The sequence below is a fragment of the Megalobrama amblycephala genome, linkage group LG17 (genome assembly GCF_018812025.1).
Source record: "Megalobrama amblycephala isolate DHTTF-2021 linkage group LG17, ASM1881202v1, whole genome shotgun sequence".
Classification (NCBI taxonomy): Eukaryota; Metazoa; Chordata; class Actinopteri; order Cypriniformes; family Xenocyprididae; genus Megalobrama; species Megalobrama amblycephala.
In genome coordinates, this window is record NC_063060.1 from 37832528 (window position 1) to 37855235 (window position 22708).

At 36.2% G+C, this 22708-nt stretch overlaps 1 protein-coding gene across 4 annotated transcripts in view; it reads left to right on the forward strand.

Moving 5' to 3' along the window:
• The window catches only part of astn1 (astrotactin 1), a 279541-nt gene that overhangs the window by 99788 nt on the left and 157045 nt on the right, over positions 1-22708 (forward strand). For all 4 annotated transcript variants that reach the window (XM_048163182.1, XM_048163179.1, XM_048163180.1 and 1 more), the window contains 3 exons: positions 6045-6129; positions 8356-8430; positions 20695-20832. In XM_048163182.1, the coding sequence (XP_048019139.1) occupies positions 6045-6129; positions 8356-8430; positions 20695-20832 (298 nt within the window). The remainder of the gene's footprint in view (positions 1-6044; positions 6130-8355; positions 8431-20694; positions 20833-22708) is intronic.

Consider the following 22708-nt stretch of genomic DNA (forward strand, 5'->3'; position numbering starts at 1 on the left):
TATATCTGTAAATCAACTCTGAGATGAACTGTAATAAAGTGCCCTCACCTTCATTATTGCCATATAGTATCACTCTGGAGACTGTAAGCTGGATCACGAAACAGTTTTTACTTGTATATCCTTTAGTAGCACATTTTTAGCACAGTCTCTGTTTTGTATTGTCCATTTGTATTGATATTCGTTCACTAAGCAGTCCGGTGTGAAATGATTCGCGCAGACATAAACGAATTTCGGCAGAACTGAGGGAGCATTTTCCTGGAAAACCAAGTTAATCCACCTCGTTTTCAGCAGCTCAGATTTAGGGAGTAAATGGAGAGAGCTATGTGGATTAATCCATCCAGCTACAGAACACCTAAAACACTTGGGAGACATTGGCCCTGTCCCAAATGGCGCACTTCATGTGGACTTTCGGTCTCGTGGACTTAAATTGCGTGTGCTCGCCGAGTCTACGAGTCCGTAGGCCGTCCCATTCAGCATTTTAACGCTCTGAAGTGTGCTCAGCAGCGCCCCCTCTGTACCCTTGAAGCGGTCTTCCGCGAAGCCCGCATAGATGCAGGCTCCGCACACTTTAACTACCCAGGAATCCTTGCGAAAGGCCAATCAGACAACGGATGGGAGGAGATTTCGCTCAAGAGCAATTGATGAGAAGAAAATATTTAAGTGTAGGTATCATTACGGTTTTTATGACCTAGGCGTACATTTTACCAGTTGTTACCTACAGTTTATACAAACATTATGGTCATTGACCAGTGGTTGATATCTCAAACATAATAATAGCGCGTTGAACAATACGATCGCATTATGATTTATTAAATAAATAGAACCGAATGTCAGGGCTTTACTGAGTCATATGTAAACCTAGTATTTATATTTAAACCTGTAAATTCATCTGAAACTCATGCACATGTTTATTATGTGCTAAAATTGTACTCTTAGTTCAAATGAAACATTATGTATTATTACAACTGTATACATTATTTAAATAAGCATGTATATATTGTCTAATGCCCAGGTGGCATAAGCAAAAGCAGGCTGTGTAGTTGACATGGAGATAATATTTTGCAAAAGAAAAGAAACCTGTTCTTGATGCTAAATATTATCCCCGAACCTGCAGCTCCTGTCAAAAAACAACCAGACCGTTATTTCCGGCGTGACGATCGAGTCTGTCCCAAAAATGCCTCTCAATGCGCCCTTGTGGACTCGCGCCAAGGGCCCTATAGGTCTGCATTACATGACGTCACCAAAGTGTGGACTCTGAGGAGTCCGGAGTGTGCCATTTGGGACAGGGCCATTCTCATCAGTGCTGCAATGGCGGACTCGCTGTGAACGCGCACAGGACAGTTCTACGTTCAAACGTCAGTGTCAATCAACATTCGTGGGTGGGGCCTGTAACTTTTGTGACGTCACACTGCCAGGGATCTGGAAACGGCTTGTTCTGAGACACTGCTTATGATTTATGGGGATTAAAAAAAAGGAGTGGGTGGATTTTTATCATTATAGGGTGGTTGTGTACACACACTGCCAACACATTTATGTCCAAACACCATGCAAAAGTGAATTTTGCATAATAGGTCCCATTTAATGCATCCTTGCTGAATAAAAGTACTAATTTCTTTAAAATCATTAAAAAAAATCTTACTGACCCCAAAGTTTTGAACAGTAGTTTATATAATATATTTAGCAAAGGTTTAATAACAGAGGAGTAAATTGCTAATGCAGCAAAGTATATTGATTTATCATAATTAATGTATGATTTAGTTTGAAGATTGCCTTTTAATGGCTTTAAAAATTTAGTTAATAGCTTTCTCTCCAATTTGCATCTTCTACACCATAGTATTTTATTTTTTTCTCAAATTAGTCAGAGCATCAGTGTTGCAAATCCAATATTACTCTGCATAATGCAGAATTTAAGGTCACTTGTATTGCATTAACAGAATAATCACTGGCATTGTCAGCATATTGATGACCACTGCTCTGCACAAAATGTCAGCAAATATCAAATGCTTTCTTTAGCCTTTTCCACACATTGTCTTCCCACTGATAACGAGTTTGTTTCCGTGTTTTCGTGCCTGCTCTGTATTTGCATCCGTCTCCTCACACGTGTTTTCAGGACGGTCCGCCTGCTCCTGCTCAGGGTGCAGCCTCGTCAGTCCCATGAACCCAAATCATGAGCGACGTGCCTGCGGTTTGCCCTGACAAGACTAATCAGTTGAACTCAGAGTGATTAGACCTGTCTGAAGCATGAGCACTACTGAGGAGGGCTGACACATGAAATCTGCTGTGCATGCATATATACTTTAACACACACAAGAGCACCCATTTATAGCACTGCACGTCTGGAGAATCACCATATTGATGTAAACATGACAATGAGGTCATTTTCTCTTGACCCTGAAGGAGATGAATTAATATCAGTCACACAGAGAGACGATTAGACTACAGAGCAGGCCGTGGTGTGAATGTGAGGTGGTTAATGCCAAAGTCAAAGACTCTATAGTGGGGTAAAATCTGTCATGTTCATAGCTGCTTCACACATCAGTCTGAATGGGTTAAACTGGTGGAAATGAACTAAAACAAAGTAAATAACTCACTGGTTTAGGAAGCACGACTTCCTGCATCTAAATGACCTTAAATGGTTTAAAAACATGAAAGGATCTGTGAGTCAGACAGTTTTTAGCTACCACTCAGCTCAATTAAGTGAAAGGTGCACCTCTGGGTCTGACTATAATTATACTTGAAGTATTTACTAAGAATTTGTTGACTAATGTGTAAAAAATGTGTAAACTTGATGTGACTATTATTTATTTAGTTGGTTAGTAGTGTAAGGTAACTTATCTTCCATATTCCTTCAACTTGAAAATATCAAATTGAACTAGAAAACAAATTGGACAAAATGAAAAACAAACAAACACAGCTAGATATGGGACTTTAGTCAATTCAGAGGTTTACCACACACACATACTGTACTGTACTGTACTGGACACTAGTATGATGAATCATTAATTATTTTGTATTTTCTATCATTTCTAGTACATTTACAGCCCTAGATACACTCTAAAAAAATGCTGGGTTAAAAACTACCCAAATTGGGTTGAAAATGGACAAACCCAGCGAATGAGTTGTTCTAACCCAGAGGTTGGGTTAAATGTTTGTCCAATGTGCTGGGCAGTTTTATTTAACCCAACTATTGTTTAAAAAATGACTATATTGCTGGCTTAAAATGAACCCAAAATAGGTTGGAAATTAAAAAATCAGACACATAATTACTAGAGGCAACAATAATAATCAAAAGGTGAACATTTATTAATAAGCAATTTAATAAATGTTTGTTGTTTAATCATTATTCATTAAACTTAATAAATGTTCACTTATTATACATATTAATAAATGTTAATTTTCAACAAATTTTAAGCAAGCAATACAGTAATTTTCAAACAATAGTTGAGTTAAATAAAACTAAAACAACACAATCGCTTTTTTTAGAGTGTATGGTTGAGACATATTTAGGGATGTAAATGTACTAGAAATGACACAAAATACAAAATAAGTTTTAAAAGTATTTGATTTGACATGCTCTTTATGTGACGATTTAGTTAACAGTAATGTCTTTCTATGGATGTGTTTCATTAACCCTTTGACGCATACGATCACACCAGTATGATCAGTCTTGGCTGGTCCCTGGAGCGTGCGATCACACCGGTGTGATTAGAACGTTCAGTGCATCACGTGATCAACTGCCAAATTCAAATGTGTGTGCGCGCTTTGGCTGGAGCGCAGCGCTTTTCATATATTACATATATGCAGTGTTTTCAACAAAATAATGTTTATTTTAGGTTTCAGACATTTAAATACACATGAGTACTAACAAAACAATATATTTAGAGTTTGTAAAATACACAATGATGCCTATAGAAGCAGAAATAACAACCCTTTCCATTATAATTAGATGACATGTTTTATTCATATCAGATTGAGAAAGTAACTTTAAAGCTTACTCTATTCTTCCCCAGTTCACCGACTCACTTACTTTCATGTATTTCAGGAGAAGTGGATAAATTAACGTGTTTTAAATCCAACAGATCCGATTCTCTGTGCGGCGCAAACTAACATGGTGGCGCCCATAGCGCATATGGCTCAACTAACACAAAGTCCCTTGACAAGTCATTTCACTCGGCGGCCATCTTTGAAACGCTTCTCGGGCATCCTGGGCATCATGCAATCTCTTTGAATGGGGAAACATCAAATTCTCCAAAACTGTTCGCCAACCTTTCGATTAAATTTTATATATGAAATCACCAATGAAATCTAACAACAACCGGCTCATAAATTTAGTTTCTAAACGCTCGAATCATGACAAAAAAAATATTTTTCAGGCTGGATCAAACTAATGCGCATGCGTAGACCTAAATGCGCGTCTCTTCGGAGGCGCGCGTCTGACTGTTTCTATAGAAACCGGTGATTCTAACGGCCGCTGAAGTGACGCAATGACTTTACCAGTCGGCGATTGGCTCTTATCTAGAAGGCGGGACTTATTCCGCCATATTGCGCGTTACACTTTCTCCCATTCAAAACAATACGAGTGACACGTCTTGTGTTATTCTATAGTCTTTGAACTAACATGATCGTTATAAAGGTGTTTAAACAGCAAAACACATCCACTTGCACATATTTGGCAATCGGAATATTAGATATTTTATGCTATAGTTAACAAACAAGTTAATATTTGGAATAAAAAAGGAAAAATTCAATGAAAGCAGATCATCATTCATACAGTGCTGCGGTGTGTCACGTAACAAGCAATGACACGTCACCATGGAAACCATAAAGTGATACGTTCTAAATAACGGTCGCCTTAAAAAAACTCACTCTGGGGGGTCAGCCAGAATATTTTAAACTTACGTGCGAAAGGGTTAAAACTCCCTCAAAAAAATGTACAATGGTAACCCCCACCAACACCATGTTAACATTTAAAAACGAATTAAAAAGATGAACACATCCAGTTATTTACAGTGTTTAAGGAAGTCCCATAATTATTTATGATGATTTTTTACAGTATTAAAGGGTTAGTTCACCCAAAAATGAAAACTCTGTCATTAATTACTCACCATCATGTCACTCCACACCTGTAAGACCTTCGTTCATCTTCAAAACACAAATTAAGATATTTTTGATGAAATCCAAGAGTTATATGACTCGTCCACAGACTGCAATTTAACCAACACGTTCAAGGTCCAGAAAGGTATTAAAGGCATTGTTAAAATAGTCCATGTGACTGCAGTTCAACCTTAATGTTATGAAGTGATGAGAATACTTTTTGTGCGCAAAAACAAAACAAAAATAATGACTTTATTCAACAATATCATCTCTTCGGTGTCTTTCTCTTACGTTGTTTACGTCCAGCGCTTCCAGGTTCTACGTCAGAATGGCAGCTCATTATTGGCCGGCTCCTGCGTCAGCATCCTCGCATGTGTCGTGCCGCTCACGTGATCAGCTTTGACCAATACTGAGCCGGAATTCGGACATAAACACGGAAGCCTTCACTGTGCTTACTGTGTTACCTGCATAAGGATAATGACAGGGAAGAGAAGAGATTGTTGAATAAAGTCGTTAATTTTGTTTTGTGTTTGCACACAAAAAGTTTCTTGTCACTTCATAAAATTAAGATTGAATCACTGCAGTCACGTCAACTGTTTTAACGATGTCTTTAGTACCTTTCTGCACCTTGAAAGTGTTGATTATATTGCTCATGAGTCATATACCTCTCAGATTTCATCAAAAATATCTTAATTTGTGTTCTGAAGATGAATGAAGGTCTTACATGTGTGGAACGACATGAGGGTGAGTAATTAATGACAGAAATGTAATTTTTGGGTGAACTAACTCTTTAACAAAAGTCTTTTGGCAGAAAGCTGATACCATCCTAACTGATGTCCCTCAAGGACACATACTGCAACTGTTAGGGCTCAGCATAATTTTATTACACTTTTATTTTATTTTCTCTTATTGATTACGATGGTTTAAATGTACTGTATGTCTGCTTTCAGGAGAATGTCTCTGTTTCGATGGCTACATGAAGGACCCTGTTCACAAGCATCTATGTATTCGCAATGAGTGGGGCCCAAATCAGGGGTGAGTATCATAAGAATCTTATGCCGTCTCTGATATACAACAGCGCTACTACAATCAGGTATCCGGCTCCTCGAAGTTGGTCGTACTTGTTATCTTTAATAAAATGTCTCCAGTGCCGATAACCAGCCAGGTGTTATGCACTGTAGGGAAATTACATTGGCTTGTTTGAATTAATTAGCTTTTTTTGCATGATGCTCTTCCTCTGGAATTGGAAAAGGGATTAGTGAAGCTCTTGGTCTATTTAGATTTGTGTGACAGTGATTTGCATTTCAGTATACTAATGAGATGCGTGTATTGTGTATTTTAAATGGCTTTACATGCGTAAGATGATGTAATTCGTCACTTGCGTGCCTCGTCCACGAACTACTATTAAAATGATCAAAGTCAGTGTAGTTATTTTTAAATTCTGCTGTACTTCTTTTTAGTTTCAGAACTTTTGTTGTTGCCCTATGATATTTTGCAGAGGATTGAATGAGAACAGATGGTTTGCATCTGAACAGATGCTATCTTTATTCTGAGGTAGAAATGTCCAAACTGATGCTTTTTAAGTCAACAGATAGATGAATGAAGCACAAATACAAGAGAATTGCATAAAACATTGAGATTTTTGCTTCTTAACAGTCCAGAAATAATGAAAGCTCTTAAGTGTTAGGAGCACAAGTTGCTAATCCCGGAAAGACTTGTATTTAAGATGTTTGAAGTTAATTAGACCCTCCCTGAGGAGAGTTTCACATGCTCATCTGGGTTTGAGGCTGTCGCTCTGCAGCAGTTTGATTAAGACTTGGAGGTGAGGAAATCCTTGGCATTTTAATTGGGAGGGATATGGGAGTGATGACGGTTGGTGAGATGGATCCGATAATTAGAAATCAAATTGGAACAATCAGGAAGATTGCCTTAGGGGAGTGGAATAGCACTGGATGTGCTTGTTCCATTTGTGCCATGCTGTGAAGGTGTGAACAGTTTTTAATTGACTCTAACACTTAGTGGAGGAGAAAGAAAGTCCGATGCCAAATGCTTTTGTAAAGTTTCAAAGCGCCAAGATGTTTCTTAAACTGTTGCCTGCAAATGTCCATGTGATAACTTGCTTTGTGGCACAGACAAAAAATTTTACATGATAAAGAAACTGACTTTATTTTTTATTTTGTTTTGTTTTGTTTTGAACCTTCCTGCACTCTGAAAAATGTTGGGTTAAAAACAACCCCAGTTGGGTTGAAAATGGACAAACCCAGCAATTGGGCTGTTTAACCCAACGGTTGGGTTAAATGTTTGTCAAACCTGGTGGGTAGTTTTATTGAACTCAACTATTGTTTAAAAATTACTGTATTGCTCGCTTAAAATGAACCCAAAGTATGTTGGAAATGAACATTTATTAATAAGTTTAATGGATAGTAATTTAACAATAAGCATTTATTAAAATTGCTTATTAATAAATGTTCACCTTTTGATTATTATTGTTGCCTCTAGTAATTATGTATCTGATTTTTAATTTCCAACCTATTTTGGGTTCATTTTAAGCTAGCCATATAGTCATTTTTAAACAGTAGTCATCAAACTAAAGGTCAAACAATCGCTGGGCTTGTCCATTTTCAACCCAACTTTTGGGCTGTTTTTAACCCGACATTTTTTAAAATGTGTGGTAATGGTTTCTCCGAACCCTCCTGCTTTTGGAACTCTGAATGCTGCAGGTCAAATGTTGATGTTTAAGCAGTAGGTGATCTGTGGTGTGAAGTGGTCTAACCAGGCTGAAACTGCTCTTTTGCTGTGAGTAACAGCTTACTTAGAGAGGCATCAGCTCCTTGTCTCTTCTCTTATACTGCAGCGACAGTCCCTGTCCCTACAGCTGCCTCTCTGCATTAATCTCCATCAGTTCACATAGAGCTTTGGATAAATACACACTTGAAGTCACACTCACATCTATTTGGCACTGACTGACAGAGGTGCTGCTGTCGGTCACAGTTTTTATACACAGCATCTGCTGGAAGCAGTTCTGTGATGTTCGTATCAGGAACATAATTGGTTTGATGTGAGTTCATAAAGGAACTCCCTTTTATAAGATGGTTCTGTTTTCATCACAGAGTCATGCAATTTTAAAGGTCACGTGGTTTAGTGAAGTCTGGAACTATTTAACAATGAATGAAGAGTCTATGGTGTGACATACAGATTTTTTTTTATTATTATTTTAAGCATGAATTATTCATTTTGTTTTTTTCCCTTTCTGTTTTGCAGCCCATGGCCATACACTATTTTCCAGCGTGGCTTTGACTTGGTGATGGGAGAGCAACCATCTGATCGCATTTTTAGGTGAGAAAAAATATTACTGTATTTCTGCTATAAAGCTTGTGACCCAGTTCGAAATATTTGGAAGATTTCTGGAGTTACTGCAATGCACAAAGTATACACTCACAGAAAAAAGGTTCAATTGGGGTTCTATATAGATATATACAGTGGCATGAAAAAGTATGTGAACCCCTTTGAGAATCTGTGAAAATGAGAATTATTTTAATAAAATAAGAGGGATAAGTAATTGTTCAGTACTGTCCTGAGTAAGATATTTTGCATAAAAGATGTTTGCATTTAGTTCACAAGACAAAACAATAGCTGAATTTATTAAAAATTTATTTCCACACCCCGACTCTTAATGCATCGTGTTTCCTTCTGGAGCATCAGTGAATGTTTGAACCTTTTTTAATAGTTGAGTTTGAGTCCCTCAGTTGTCCTCAGTATGAAAACACAGATCTCTAAATCCTACAGTCACTGCTGGAAAGGGTTCAAATATGCAAAAAATGCTTGAAAACTGATGAATCTGCAGGAGCTGGAGGATTTTTCTGAAGAACAGAGCTCAGTTTAACTGCTCAGGACAAACAAGAGACTCATGAACAACCATCACAAAACAAAAAACAGTTGTAGATCATCAGGTAACCACACACAGTATTGAGAATCAATGGTTCACATACTTATGAATGGGGTTATTTTAATAAATTCAGCTATTGTTTTGTCTTTTGAACTAAATGCAAACATCTTTTATGTAAAATATTTTACTCAGGACAGTACTAAACAAAAATAACATGCATTTTTTATTATCCCTCTTATTTTATTAAAATAATTCTCATTTTCACAGATTCTGCAAGGGGTTCACATACTTTTTCATGCCACTGTAGTTCTTGACTCAATTTTAAAGAACACTTTACAGCAAAAAGGTTCTATATAAGGAGAAATAATGGGTTATTTCAATGTTTTTCTAGTGATAAAGTATGTTTACAAGCTGCATAAAGGGTTAGTTCACCCAAAAATGAAAATTCTGTCATTAATTACTCACCCTCATGTCGTTCCACACCTGTAAGACCTCCATTCATCTTCAGAACAAAAATTAAGATATTTTTGATAAAATCCATTGGCTCAGTGAGGCCTGCATTTACAGCAAGATAATTAACACATTCAAATGTCCAGAAAGCTACTAAAGACATATTGACAACAGTTCATGTGACTACAGTGGTTCAACCTTAATGTTATGAAGTGATGAGAATACTTTTTGTGCACCAAAAAAATCAAATAACGACTTTATTCAACAATATCTAGTGATAGACGATTTCAAAACACTGCTTCATGAAGCTTAGAAGATTTACAAATCTTTTGTTTCGAATCAGTGGTTCGGAGCGTGCATCAAACTGCTAAAGTCACGTGAACCACTGAAATTTTGAAACACTTAAGATGTAGCAAAGCCTCGTTTACTGAAATCACGTGACTTTGGCAGTTTGATTCACACTCCAAACCACTGATTGGAAACAAAAGATTCATAAAGCTTCGAAGCTTCATGAAGCAGTGTTTTGAAATCGCCCACCACTAGATATTGAATAAAGTCGTTATGTTTCATTATTTTGAAAAAGTATTCTCGTCGCTTCATGTCTTTAGTAGCTTTCTGGGCATTGAAAGTGTTAATTATCTTGCTGGCAATAGAGGCCTCACTGATCCATCGGATTTTATCAAAAATATCTTAATTTGTGTTCAGAAGATGAACGAAGGTCTTACGGGTGTAGAACGACATGACGGTGAGCAAATGATGACATAATTTTCTTTTTTGGGTGAACTAACCCTTTAATTCATAAAACTGAAGAAAAAAAAACATGATGTGAAAATGAAGTCAAACAAACTTAATTATTTCAAATTATGCATGATCATTTGACACCCTAAAAAGTTATATATGTGAAGCGCCTGACAGAACCCTTTAAGGCCCTATATAGATCTTGTGTACTTAAGAGTATACATAAAACTTAAAGTAATTGAAAAAAAAAAAAAAAAATCTGAGAAATGAGAAAATCTCTAGTATTATTTGCAGATGCCAGGTGTTTTGATACTTTTATGTAATGCAGTTCAGTTCATACATTAAGTGTGTCTTAAATATCCAAATACTTTTTGGGGCTACTTTATAGCAAAATGTTTACATTCCATTATTTATGACTGCAGAAAATGAGCTTTGAAAAAAAGGTGCTGACAAGTATGTAATAGGCTTCTTTTGAGACGGAGTATGCAGTACACTTATTTTGTCATTTTGGCTAAGCTGACATTTCTTTTTTCAGCTTCAAAGAGCTCCTTTCACAGTTCAAATAAAAACTTGAAAATTGAAAAATGACGTAATTACTTTTAATACAGGGCCACCGAATGCATTTGCCCACACATACAAACATTATCCATGCACAAAGGAAGGGATTTAGATGATGTTTACCTCTGGCTACTGGAGACTCAAGACTAATCAGTTCATTGCTTTATGCACTTGAGATGTTTCAATCTGTGAGGTGTATGTTTTGGAATATTTAGCAATGCAAATCCAATTGTAGCAACATATGGTTTCCTTCAGTTGCCATGCATAATCTTCATGCGCTGAATTATTCATAGATCTCATCCATGACATTGCAAAGTCTTTTGATTGTTCAACCCTAATTCGTTTGCACAAATCGCATGCTATTTATTTACAAATCTTATGAAAAAGAGTTCTTCCGCATTTGAAGACAACACCGGGAGGGCATCTCGTAATTGGAATCTGTGTTATAGCCCCAAAAGATGTAAAATCTCATATCCCTTGGCTTTGGGCCACCAAACAAATACATTTCATTGGGACAATTAAATGTTTTATTTCCAAACAAACCTGCACAGACGTGAATGTTCGAGACGACTCGAATGAAAGATTTATTTTCAATTTCACAGAGCTTTTCCTCATACATCATTGATTTGTGCCATGAATGAATAGGAAAGGCCATAATCAATTTTGAATGCTTCACTTATTCATTTATATATCTAGCTTTCAATATCAGACTCAGAAATGATGTGACTGATATTTGTTAAACTTTGAAAGTGGCGTTATGAAGTACAAGAGTGTGAGATGGAGAGGAGATGTGTTGTTATGGTGCAACTAACCGTCAGTATTTTTTAATCTGGAGTTTTATAAACACTTCAAATCACTCTGTAATCTGATTTACTTTCCAATCTGCAAACCATTCAGAGTTAGAAAATAAGAGCCTTTCACACTCAAATCATGCATTATGGTGTCTGTAAACATCTAATGCATACTTTCGTACCCACATGATTATGTTGCATACTGCTGCTTTTAACAGAAATGAATTTTATGGTGATTTCTTTTCCATCCTGTTCTGAGCTTGTGTCTTTGTTTGTCATTGAGCCAGTGTGCTGAGATAGTTTAAAAGGTACCCTGATGCTTTTTGATAGATGTGTTTTTCCCTTTTAACTTCCACCTGCGAAACGGGAGTTTTATCCCGGACTCAGTGTTTTCTTCGATAATCCATTTACAAGTCACTTTCCTGCAAAACTCAATTGAAACCTCTTCCCACTAGCAGGCGACAATATTCAAATGTGTCAAGCTTCACGTTATGTCCCTTTTTTCTTGAATCTGCATATTACAAAGCGATTGGGTGAGTTTTCAGCAAATCTGTGGTGTGCGAACATGTAATGGAATAATCTACAAGTATGGATTGCACTGAAATTTCAGCCTCAATTTTTTCAGTCTCAAATTTGGCGAGAAACTGTTACTTTAAAGGGATGGTTCATCCAAAAATTAAAATTCCGTCATCGTTTACTCACCCTTATGTTGTTCCAGATCTGTATGAGTTTCTTCTATTGAACACAATGATATTTTTAAGAATGTTGGTAACCACAGACAGCTGACGGTAGCCAATGACTAGTATTTTTTTTTCCTGTCACTGTAAAAAGTAATACGCTCTGTCTACTCAATAAAATTGTAGCAACAGATTACAAGCAATATTATGAATTAAATATAAAAATTTAGTTAGAATTAATCAAATTAATTCCTTAAAAGTCAACCATTTAAAATGTGTAAAACAAACACCATTACAAAAACCCAAAAACTGACATAAAAGCCATAGATATATACACTAGATGTCGCCTTGGGGTTCTAAGCATGCGTCAAAACCACCGCCATCTTGGAACCGGGGTCTTGTCATAGGAAGTAGCTAGGTAACGCTGCTATCTCCGCCTGTACTTTGAATTAATGGACGATGGCGGACTTTTGTGCTTCGTATGGATGTTCAAACGAAATCTAAAAACCAGACAGCAAGGGATTACATTTTACAAGTGAGAATGTGTTTTATGATATTGAATGTTACGAAATTATATTTCTGGTTATGTTGGTTTGTTTCAGTCCTTGGTTAACGACCGCAGCTAATCCATGCTAGTTACCTATTAGTTTTTGACAGTTAGGAAAACCACAGTAGGGATAAAATCTTTGCGTTGCAGGGTCAGCTGCCACTCGACCTGCCACGGATAAACGTGCCTGCCCCGCGACCTGTATGCTGTCACGCCATCTATGCTTAAAATGTATTGTGCGTCTACATGAGGTTGCATGGTAGGTGTTAAGTGTCGGTAGAAATATTTGTAAAATTTATAAAAAAATAAATAAAATAAAATGAAACTGTTTACTGCAATCTTCACCTGATTCTTGTTATACATGTTCCCAATTAAGTACAACTGCGGTGACTATCATGTTGTTTTACTGTTTTATTCTTTAATAATTATATGTCAAAGTCATAGACTACCTCGCTATACAGACATATTTTAAAAATTCATAAAAATATGAAATCAAATTGTTTTCTACAAACTCCACCTGATTCTTGTTCTAGATCTCCAAGTGATTTTCATGTTGTTTTTCCGTTTTATTCTTTAATAATTATATGTAAGTAGCGATAGTTCATTCGAAGTTTACTCAAGTGGAAGAATGTGACTAATAAACTTAGGCCTACTAGCACTATGCATTATATTTTTAAAAAGTAGATTATCTTAATATCAAAACCTTACATTTTCTCTGGACTCAATGATAAATACATGTCTGACCGTTGGAACGAACCAAAAAAAAAAAAAAACTATGACGATTTATGGTGATTTTTATTTTCCGTTAGACCTTTGCCTACATTGACTCTGATGCACTAAAGAGGAGGGGCTCCCCTGTTCCAAGATGGCGGCTCTATTGACGCATTCGTTCCAATGAACTGTCGTAGCCAAGGCGACATCTAGTGTATATATCTATGCATAAAAGCAAAGAGTCAAACTGGCCAACTAAATGAAACACTGATCACAATAATGTGATCAGTGTGAAAAATGTGTAATGTGAAAAACATTTTCAATAAAATCAACATCTAAACCTTTGTTAATTCTTATGTTTCTCTTTGCTTCAGTGATTCTGCTTGTTATCCAGATATTTTTGTTTAAATTTTACTTAAATTTTACTCATTTTAAATGGTTGACATCTAAGGAATTAATTTGATTAATTCTAACTCAGTTCCATTTGTTGAATTTAAATAATAATATTGCTTGTAATTTGTTGCAAAAATTTTATGGAGTAGATATAGCATATGGAAGTCAGTGGGTGCGGTCAACTGTCTAGTTACCAACATTCTTAAAATTATCTTCTTTTTAGTTCAACAGAAGAAAGAAACACTTACAGGTTTGGAACAACACAAGGCCCAACAAACAATTTAGCATTTAAAAGACGTTTAATAGCTAAATCATTACTACAGATCGACTATGTCATGAAATTACACTTACATCTTTAGATATTATTGACATTGTGAACATGATGGGATATTAAGAATCTCATGCGCTGCCTGGCAAAAAAACTGCAATGAATCAGTTTTGACTATAAGTGGGCTACAAATAGCATAGAACATGTCAAAGAAATTAAATCAGACAGTTAAACCAGACATCTCACAAGTTATTTTGAACCTAAATTTAGGGTTATTTTGTCTAGAAGTGGGTTACTCATAGCCAGACTGTCGGGTAACCGAGACGGTGAAATGGCGGCTGTTGTTTGCTGGGGGGTGAGTAAATGTGACATAATTTTCATTTTTTGGTGAACGATCCCTTTAACAGATCTGTTTACCATTAACAGCAGGAGAAAATGCTGTGCTCACATGAAATGAATAAGGCTTAATTGGATTTAATGTAAACTGTAGCCGATGATGGATGATATATTGACAGAAATGAGTCTGTGGTTACAGTTGATGAGGCAAGCACACCACCCCAGGTGCAATTAGATAGATTCATGTGGAGAAATCCAAACGGATGAGTGCAAGCTTGCTGTGTATTGTGGCATATTGTGGTCAAACGCAATTGCATTTGCATTTTCTAGTTGTGCAAAATTTAAACTATACGTTAAACACATATTTGCCTTTGCATTTTCCCCACAAGTGACAGTCCTCTTGTTATCGGTGCATTAATAAAGAATGTTAGTCACAGTTGCTTTTCTGTCCTATTCACTAGTACATGAGGTATTTAACACATCTCATGTAACGTGTTAATAGGAATGGTCTCATGTGAAAATGCTGAGAAGTTCATTTTCATGTGAGAAGTTAACACCTTTCCTGAAATAAAAGGAAAATTTTAAATAGCAAATGCATTTTGATATGCATAGTTTTTTTCAGTATGTGCTGTTTTATTTAAACCATTAATAAAATCATTGAAAATCAGATGTTATTAAAAAATTACCCATTTAAAGATGACCATAGTTGCAACGTAGTCCACTGAAGGTGAGTCGAGGATGAACCCAAGTGCAGATGACTTGACTTGAACAAACTCGAACATGAACCATGAACAGAAGCTCACCGAAAGCAGGTTACAAAGAAAAAATCTAGACCAGGCACAATGGAAACATGAGGGCCATAGGCCTATATACACAAGGGCTGCGTCCAAAATCGCATACTCTCTCGAGTAGGTACTTATTTTGTGTAAGTAATTACTTCATGACTGCTAAAAAGTAAGTTCTATAAAGTATGAATGTGTTTAGTATGAATGTCATCTGGACGTACTACTTTGAAGCCCTCATGAAGCTCTTATCATGTGACCCACCAGCATCACTTGCATCACTTCACTGCCATTCATAAATCCTCTCCCCTGGCCTTGTGGGATAGTAAAGTGTCCATTGTGTGCACACTTTATAATCTTGCTGGAAGAATTAGGTCATCCGGGTACTTTTTGCCTATTCTTTTATGAGTGCTGTGAATTTGGACTTGCTTCTTTTGTCACATACTGTTTTTCGCTAGGGCTGGGACAATACATCAAATCTCAATTCGCGATACGAAGAATCTGGAGGGATTCTGATATTTTCTGATGTATCGCGATTCTCTCTCGAATCGATTCTGAGCTCAGTTTTTAAACAGCAGATGGCACTACTATACGTGCTTTAGAAACACTCGTACACTGCCTGCTTCCAGTTCCATCACACACACCACTTAAACCTAAAATAATCATTCATAAAGTTCGAAAAGGTTGAAGTGAATTACAAATCTCACATCATAAAAGCATTCTGAGCCAAGGAGCAAGTATATTTAACCGCTTACATGACCCGAATGCATGAGCGCTGTCTTCTTTGTGAGCGTTTGAGAGTGTGCGGTTAAAAACTAACATAGAGCGCCATCTGCTGTTAAAACTAAGCTCAGAATCAATTAGAGAGAGAAAATATCAGGATCGATCCAGTTTAATTGTATCAATCGAGAATCAATATATCGTCCCAGCCCTATTTTCCCTATTTATCACATGAGGGAAACAGGGAATCATACGACAAAGCCACTGGAAGGCAAGCCTGAAACCCTTAGCCAAAAATGCGTAACGGCTAATGCTAACGCTGAGGCTTTGGTGGTATGAAGGTTTTTTTTTTTTTTTTTTTTGAATGCACTCAAAAAAATGAATTGTTGGATTTGCTTAAAAAAAGAAGTGTCAAGTGGTTCCACGCAACTATATTGAGTAATTTGTACAAATAACAATTTAGTTAAATGAACAAAAGAAATTCAAGTATAGCTGACAAAATTTCTTTGTTACATAATATATTTATGTGCAGTTTACTTAATAGTGTTGTGTTGATTACATAAGGTGAACACATTTATTGACTTAATTTACGTTATTAAATGAACTATTTTCTCTACATAATGCACTCAAAAAATAACTCATTGAACAAACTCAATTGAATTGAGAGCAGGAATTTCATCCTATAAACATGCATATATGAGTGTGCACAGCCTAAACATAGGCGCCACTCTTCTGCATAATGGTAACCACAAAATTCAAAAACATTACAGAAACTACTCTAAATGTCCAACATAACTGAACATTAAACACTAACATAAACTAACAACATCTTTCCCTTTACTGAAAACACATAAAATAATACTTTAATCCCTAAATTTACTCTCCTAATGAAGTCCCTTGCAAAGCATGCTGGAAACTACCGATCCACTGCACAGTTAGTTATGTAATAATTTGTGCGTTTCACTCAGCAATGTTAAGTTGACTGAACAAACACTTACTAAGTAAAGCTGACAATACTCATTTTTAGTAGAAACAACGCAGTTAAATTACGTTCATGTAGTTACATGAGTTTTTTAAGTAATGTGAACAAGGGTAGTTTGAGTGAAACTAACAACAGTGAAAGTTCATTTTTTTGAGTGTGGATGGATTTCAGTGGAGGAGAGGCTTCACTACACTGAATAAACCGTTTTTGTGAGGAAATAGCTGATCATTTAATTAATTGATTTCCTGTCTGCTAATCTTTTACATGTTTTTCACTAAACAATACTTTTGTTGGGAATGACACTGTAAAACCGAACAGTGAAATTAATTAAATTAAATGAGTTTGTTTCACTCAAATAATAATGAAATTTCATTGTACTTAATAGGAAAAAGTTGCATGAACTCAAAATTTCATTGTAGTAAGCTGAACTTAATATGACTGAGTTGAGCTGCAGCAGATATCTAATTCCCAGCATGCTTTGCGTCAGACCATTTAAATAACTGTTGAAATTAAGTGTCATTTTGTGTGTTTTTGCACAAGATTAACATATGGAGATATAAGTTAATGTTTATGTTGTGTTATGTTGGGATTCAGGGGGGTTCTGTTATGTTAGTTTTGTAGGGTTACCACTGTGGTGAAGAGTAGAGCCTGTGGTTAGGTTGAGGATGAGCTGCAAAACATTTAAGACCACATATGTTGTTTGATTACATATATGCAAGTATGTAATGACAGTCTCTCTGATAGTTATAATAGCATGTGTTATTTGCTATGTAACAATTAACCAAGATCTGAATGTGATGTTTATGTAAATTAACTGTATGTAATTAACATTATGATGAGTTGGGCAAGGGATGCTGGTGACGGGATTGTTAGTGAGAGACACCTGTGCACCACACTGGCCTTGATCCGCTTCCATGGCTCTCAGCCCCGCCCCGCCCCACTTGTCACAAAAATTTTAAGTTCTACCAACTTTAAAAAAATTAGTTAGTTTACTTAAATGTTTTGAGGTAATAAGTTTCCTCAAATGTTTTGAGTATTCTGAACTTATTGGGTTTTACAGTGTAGATTTTGCTATGATAAAAACAGCGGGCAATGACGTCACTGCCATTATAGGCTGAGTTGCCTCACGTGATCCAAGTCTCCAATGTTAAAACCCCGACCCTCGCATCTCCCAATAATAAGACAATCTCTGCACATTATATGAAACAGGAAACATGACTATGACAAATCACAAAATAAAAGACATGGAAACATCAATGTGAATTAAACTTTTCTGCTAATTTTCTGCTAAGAATATTTTTGTTGGTGCATTGACGTCGGTGAGTGTTTAACTGTAATTGAAATAAGTCAGTTGATTAATTTGTTGTTATTATATTTTGCTTACCCCTGCTTCTGTAATCATAACAGTCATAAAGGAATACAGAGATCCCCAGTCTCACTAGAGGCAACAGATAATGAGATTCCTTCAACTGCTTTTATCATCAGTTCTCAGATGCTAGTACAGCTGTGTATCTACAGTGAGAGTGCAGAGTGCTATAATTGAAGAACCTGCATTTGAACCTAGGAAAATAAATAAATTAGGCAGCTGGCAGTGGCTTATTTATTCAAACACAGGAAAAGATGCTAGTTTAATAGACTTACTGTAACTGTAATCAAGAAAAGCAATTTATTGCACCGTTTTAAACAGCAGCAGGTGGAGAGTTCCATTCATAGTACACAAGAGGAGAGTTATCTGAAGATTATAGTTGCTTTTCTATTCAGGGTCTGTTTAGTTGAGTGTAGTATGTGATTCTTGTTTGATTTTTTGACAGAAATTATGACTTGATTCAGCAAGGTAGCCTTAAATTGATCAAAAGTGACCTTAAAGGCATTTATTTTTTTAATTAATGTAATATTTTTTTAAATAAATGGTGTTCTCTTAAACTTTTTTTAATCATCAAAGAATCTTGAAAAACATGTATCATGGTTTCCACAAAAATCTTAAACAGCACAATTTTGGGATCGTGTGACACTGGGGACTGGAGTAATGATGCTGGAAATTCAGCTAATACGTTACATATATAATATATTATATAACATATCATACTATATATAAAACATATATGATAAACTAACAGTTTTTTTAAATTGTACTAATATTTCACTGTTTTACTGTATTTTTGATACTGTACTCAGTCTTGGTGAGTGTAAGAGACTTCTTTTCAAAACATTAAAAAATCTTATCGATCCTAAACTTTTCAATAGTAGTGTACAGTACATGGACAACAACTACAACACCTGCATAAATAAAGCCAGCAAAGAGTAAAACAATATTCCTATAAGAGTAACCACATAATTTATTCATGCCGCAATATGTGCTGGGAGCTCGCAAACCCTTAGCAAATCAGCAGCATTATTCATTATGAAACTGTTAGCCCAGTTTGAACAACATTTGGGGGAATATTGCCAGTCTAACAAGGGTTTTTATCTAGATTCAAAGTGATTTACAATTCTTAGTAGGCTATGCATGACTCAGAAGCCCTGTATGCTTAATAAAATGTCATTTTATTCTTACAGTGTAGGTGTACATCACATCTGCACCTGCATATTACTGGAAAAGTAAAAGAGCTTTCAATAATGTAATCAGACAGTATTTTTTCTTGGCATAATGTATCTTATGCAAATAGAATTACTGAGGTGATTGTTTAGCTTGTATACTTACAGCCTTCCTGGGTTGCATGGGTGGAATATACAATGATAGTTGAGATTACAGGGGAAAAGCAAATGAATAAAGGAATGAATCAGCAAGTGAATGAATCAATGAATCATTCAAGCACATCTTGGCTATTCTGAACGCACGTCTTCAGAGGAAAAAAAGAGCATGCTCATACTCGTATCTTGGACACTTTTTCCATTGTATGCAAGTCAGTTCTGGACAGAACTTTTATTGATTGAGTGTTATGACACAAAGTCGAAACCTCAGGACTTCAAAGTGAATTGAAATGAAGTAAAACAGAGCTAGCTTGTACATGTGCCAGTTTTAAATTACTTCTACAAACTCTTTGGACCTTCTGTTTTGGGCATTATTTTACAATGCTCGGTTGCTTTGTTTTTGTAGTCCTCTATGAATATCCACCCACGAGTTGATCTTATCTGCCTGGACGTCTCTCAGCAGTAAAACCAGGGGGGAGTTTTCAAGGTCAGATAAGCATTGCGGTAATGACTCAAGTTTTAAAATGTGCTACTCTTCCAGTGTGAGGGTCAAACTGGAAACGCTGTTATATGCGATTTTGCAGGAGAGAAATGTAGGAGTTAGGAGGCTATTTTTTTTTCTGTCAACTTAGAATATAATCAATTTGAACCTTTAGATGGACCAGTAAGAAAACACATTATTTGTTAAACCCCTGCACAGCTGTGCAGAGGCGGATACAATAAACCACATAAATAAATGTCTTTATATACAATACATGTGGGAGTCTCTCATGAGGATGTATGGATTGTTTTTTCTTGGCAGAAATCATATGGCAAATATTAACAATAACCTGTCTCTTTTTCAGTGTGAAAATGCGTCATTCATTGTTACCCTGGACACCACGATTTTTATATTCCTCTACCCAGAATTTCAATGTAACCTCCAGGGATTCTCAGGAGAAAAAATTTAAATAAAAAATAAATAAATAAATAAAAAGAATTATAAAACTGTATCATCCAAATGCCAATTTTCTTGTCTCACAATGTAGCAATACAGGCTGAAATATTCACTGTGCCTTTTTGTGTTTCAGATTCACATACACTCTCGGAGAAGGCATGTGGCTGCCACTTAGCAAAAGCTTTGTCATTCCTCCAGCTGAGCTGGCCATCAACCCTTCTGCCAAGTGTAAGACAGATATGACTGTCATGGAGGACGCAGTGGATGTCAGGTAGGAGATGACATTTTCAATCTAAGTTTCAAAGAAGAATAGCTGAACAGTATGACATATTAAAACTTAAAATAGTTTATTTAAAAATAGACTGTTTTAGATCAATCAGCAGCCTCCCTAACGTGTTATAATTTATACTTTGCTGTTACTGTTGCCATCCTCTATTTTATCATACATGCTTTCTATCTTTTTAATGCACATCTTTGAAAGTCTATGGTTTTTAAAAAGTTTTAAAGTGAATTGTATAGAAATATATACTTTTTGAGGAAAACATTCCAGGATTTTTCTCCATATAGTGGACTTCAGTGGGGTACAATGGGTGGAAGGTCCTAATTGTAGTTTCAGTGCAGCTTCAAAGGGCTCTACATGATCCCAGCCGAGGAATAATGGTGTTATCTAGTTTAACCACAAATGCTTGTCTTGCACTGCTCTGCCACACATGAAATAATCATGTTAGAAAAGTCACGCTTGACGTTGGCGGAAGTACCGCGGTAGGGCGAAAAACTCCATCTCATTTTCTCCTCCAACTTCAAAATCATCCGATATTGTTCTTTCCCCTTTTTTGTAAAGGGCGTTTGGCTTAAAGGTGCCCTAGATTGTGTTTTTAAAAGATGTAATATAAATCTAAGGTGTCCCCTGAATGTGTCTGTGAAGTTTCAGATCAAAATACCCCATAGATTTTTTTTATTAATTTTTTTAACTGCCTATTTTGGGGCATCATTATAAACGCGCCGATTTTATGCTGCGGCCCCTTTAAATCCCGTGGTCCACGCCCAGAGAGCTCGCGCTTGCCTTGAACAGTGCCTTAACAAAGTTTACACAGCTAATATAACCCTCAAAATGGATCTTTACAAAGTGTTCGTCATGCATGCGGCATGCATGCGTCGGATTATGTGAGTATTGTATACTGTTATATTGTTTACTTCTGATTTTGAATGAGTTTGATAGTGCTCCGTGGCTAACGGCTAATGCTACACTGTTGGAGAGATTTATAAAGGATGAAGTTGTGTTTATGAATTATACAGACTGCAAGTGTTTAATAATGAAAATAACGACAGTCTTGTCTCCGTGAATACAGTAAGAAACGATGGTAACTTTAACCACATTTAACAGTACATTAGCAACATGCTAACGAAACATTTAGAAAGACAGTTTATAAATATCACTAAAAATATCATGTTATCATGGATCATGTCAGTTATTATTGCTCCATCTGCCATTTTTCGCTGTTGTTCTTGCTTGCTTACCTAGTCTGATGATTTGGTTGTGCACATCCAGACGTTAATACTGGCTGCCCTTGTCTAATGCCTTTTATAATGTTGGAAATGTGGGCTGGCATATGCAAATATTGGGGGCGTACACCCCGACTGTTACGTAACAGTCGGTGTTATGTTGAGATTCGCCTGTTCTTCGGAGGTCTTTTAAACAAATGAGATTTATATAAAAAGGAGGAAACAATGGAGTTTGAGACTCACTGTATGTCATTTCCATGTACTGAACTCTTGTTATTTAACTATTCCAAGATAAATTCAATTTTTCATTTGAGGGCACCTTTAATCTTTGCACGTTTGCTGGATCAGTACTTTAAGCTACATCACACATGACCTTTGTTACGTGATTACGTCATTGCGTTACGTTGGCGGATCGCAGAGCAGTGCAAGACGAGCATTTGTGGTTAAATAATTTTTTTTAGAAAATGACCGATCATTTTGCTAGATAAGACCCTTATTCCTCGGCTGGGATTGTGTAGAAAAATCCTGGAATGTTTTCCTCAAAAACCTTAATTTCTTGTCGACTGAAGAAAGAAACATGACATGGTGGTGAGTAAATTATCAGGAAAATTTTCATTCAGAAGTGAACCACCTACATTTGTTCC